Source organism: Papilio polytes, unplaced genomic scaffold, assembly GCF_000836215.1.
Source record: "Papilio polytes unplaced genomic scaffold, Ppol_1.0 DF823923.1, whole genome shotgun sequence".
Classification (NCBI taxonomy): Eukaryota; Metazoa; Arthropoda; class Insecta; order Lepidoptera; family Papilionidae; genus Papilio; species Papilio polytes.
This window is the reverse complement of record NW_013525281.1, coordinates 5,353,094-5,354,845: the sequence shown is the minus strand read 5'-3', so window position 1 is coordinate 5,354,845 and position 1,752 is coordinate 5,353,094. Positions and strand designations below refer to the sequence as shown.

The following is a 1,752-nucleotide window of genomic DNA, read 5'->3' as shown; positions in this document are numbered from 1 at the left end:
TTCCCTTCCCCGTTCCCGACGGTGGTGCCCTTACTGTCCCTGATCTGCCTCCGCTAGTCCACATTTTGATTAAGGTAAACCAAGCTGTCGCTGGCAACCCTGTAGTCATTGAAACAGTGAACCCTCCCGCGCCTGCGCCAGTGCACCCAGACTTGGTTATCGAGAGACCCGACCCGTCTTACGATCCCGATGCGGTTATTGTCGCTAACCCCGTCATACCTGTCCCTGTTTAATCCTTCTACACGCAAACTGGACGCTTCTAAAACATGACTTGAACGTACAATGTAATCCTTTAATAAATCATTCTGATTATGCATATTTGCCCATTTTTTTTACTTTAGCAATTAGTACTGGATTTGTAGTTTTGTAGTTGACTAAGGCCTAGACAGTAATTTACGGTACGCTAGAGTCTTGGCTGGGATGTACATGAATTCTTAACATAAATATTCATTGTGTGAATATTAGATATATTTTTAACAGATAAATGTTTCCCCTTTCCCCTTCAAAGGGGGGTTACCAAGGGGCAAAAGGCAGAAGATTTTAAAGAAGTCGCACCTCATAAAGTAAAATACAGAAAATATTTACGTTGCTAACGTTTTCTGTCAGGTTTTAGTGCAAAACACAACTTATTAGGCTGATAAGAGGTATGAATACAGCCAAAAAGGTTGCATACTTGCCACCAAGACTTTAGCATGTTTGGTTATTAAAAAAAAAATAGTAAAAACAGTAGAAGAAAAAGCAAGATGTGATTGACATTTGGAGTTTAATATTGTAAAAATATAAATAATTTAAATAAAGTTCTTTTGTTTTAAGATAAAAAGTTTTGTATTTATGGCTGCCGCGCTGTCGGTAACAAATTAAACAGTAGGTCCACTCCAGCCGGTTCATTTGCAAAACAAATATTGTTATGAGTTATTTTATGTTTTCAGGGACATTATACAAGTACCTACGTCATACATTATAATACGGTCTCTCCTCTCCTCCACGTCGAACAGTTTACGATCGTGCATTACGAAAAGCTTTAATTTACAACATTCATAAATGATAAGTGGTTTGTTATCGAACAATCGAAATCCGTTAGAGCTAAACTGGCTTATACATGACTGTATATAAAATTTTTAATGCGTATATGTTTGAAAATTGTTCCATTTGTTGAAAAAAAAAAAATATACGAAATAAAAGAATTGAGTACCTCCTTCTTTTGGGAAGTCGGTCAAAAATACTAAGCAAGTTATAAGGTCTGTTTGTGCACAGTCAAGTGAATTTGATACTGTAAACAGTTCGGTCTTGGACTCTAACCGCGTTCACTCTAAGCAAACGAAGTGTTGATAGTTCGATTAGATTTTTCGAAAATAAATATGATTTAAAAAAACCATCGTTAAAAGAAAAAAAACATTTTCTTAAAACTTCAAGCATTAAAAAATATCTATCGAATGCAATAAACTTTATGTTGATAATAATATTTTATTGTTTTATAACACGCACTAATCATGCAAAGAAACAAAAAAATGCCAGCGATTATTATACATAGATATAGTTGTAATAATGAGCAAGAAAAAGGATACTAAAAACCACGAAAAGGAATCAATGTGCTTTCCGTAGCAACTAATTTGTGTATGGATTTTTTTTCTTTACTATGCCTTTAATTCCTCCAGTAGGTGGTATGTTGGAAAAATTGAGTTTTAATTTCATACTATTCGACGCCTTTTAGAATTATGTAGCAATGTTTCTTCTATACCTGAAAAACAAATT

The 1,752-nt window shown here is 34.5% G+C and overlaps 1 protein-coding gene across 1 annotated transcript in view; it reads right to left on the bottom strand.

The window, feature by feature from the left end:
• LOC106102130 (36.4 kDa proline-rich protein-like) overlaps positions 1 to 317 on the bottom strand; it is a 7,008-nt gene extending 6,691 nt beyond the window's left edge. The window contains exon 1 of the mRNA XM_013281540.1: positions 183 to 317. Within this exon, the coding sequence (XP_013136994.1) occupies positions 183 to 317 (135 nt within the window). The remainder of the gene's footprint in view (positions 1 to 182) is intronic.
• Positions 318 to 1,752: the final 1,435 nt, after the last annotated feature.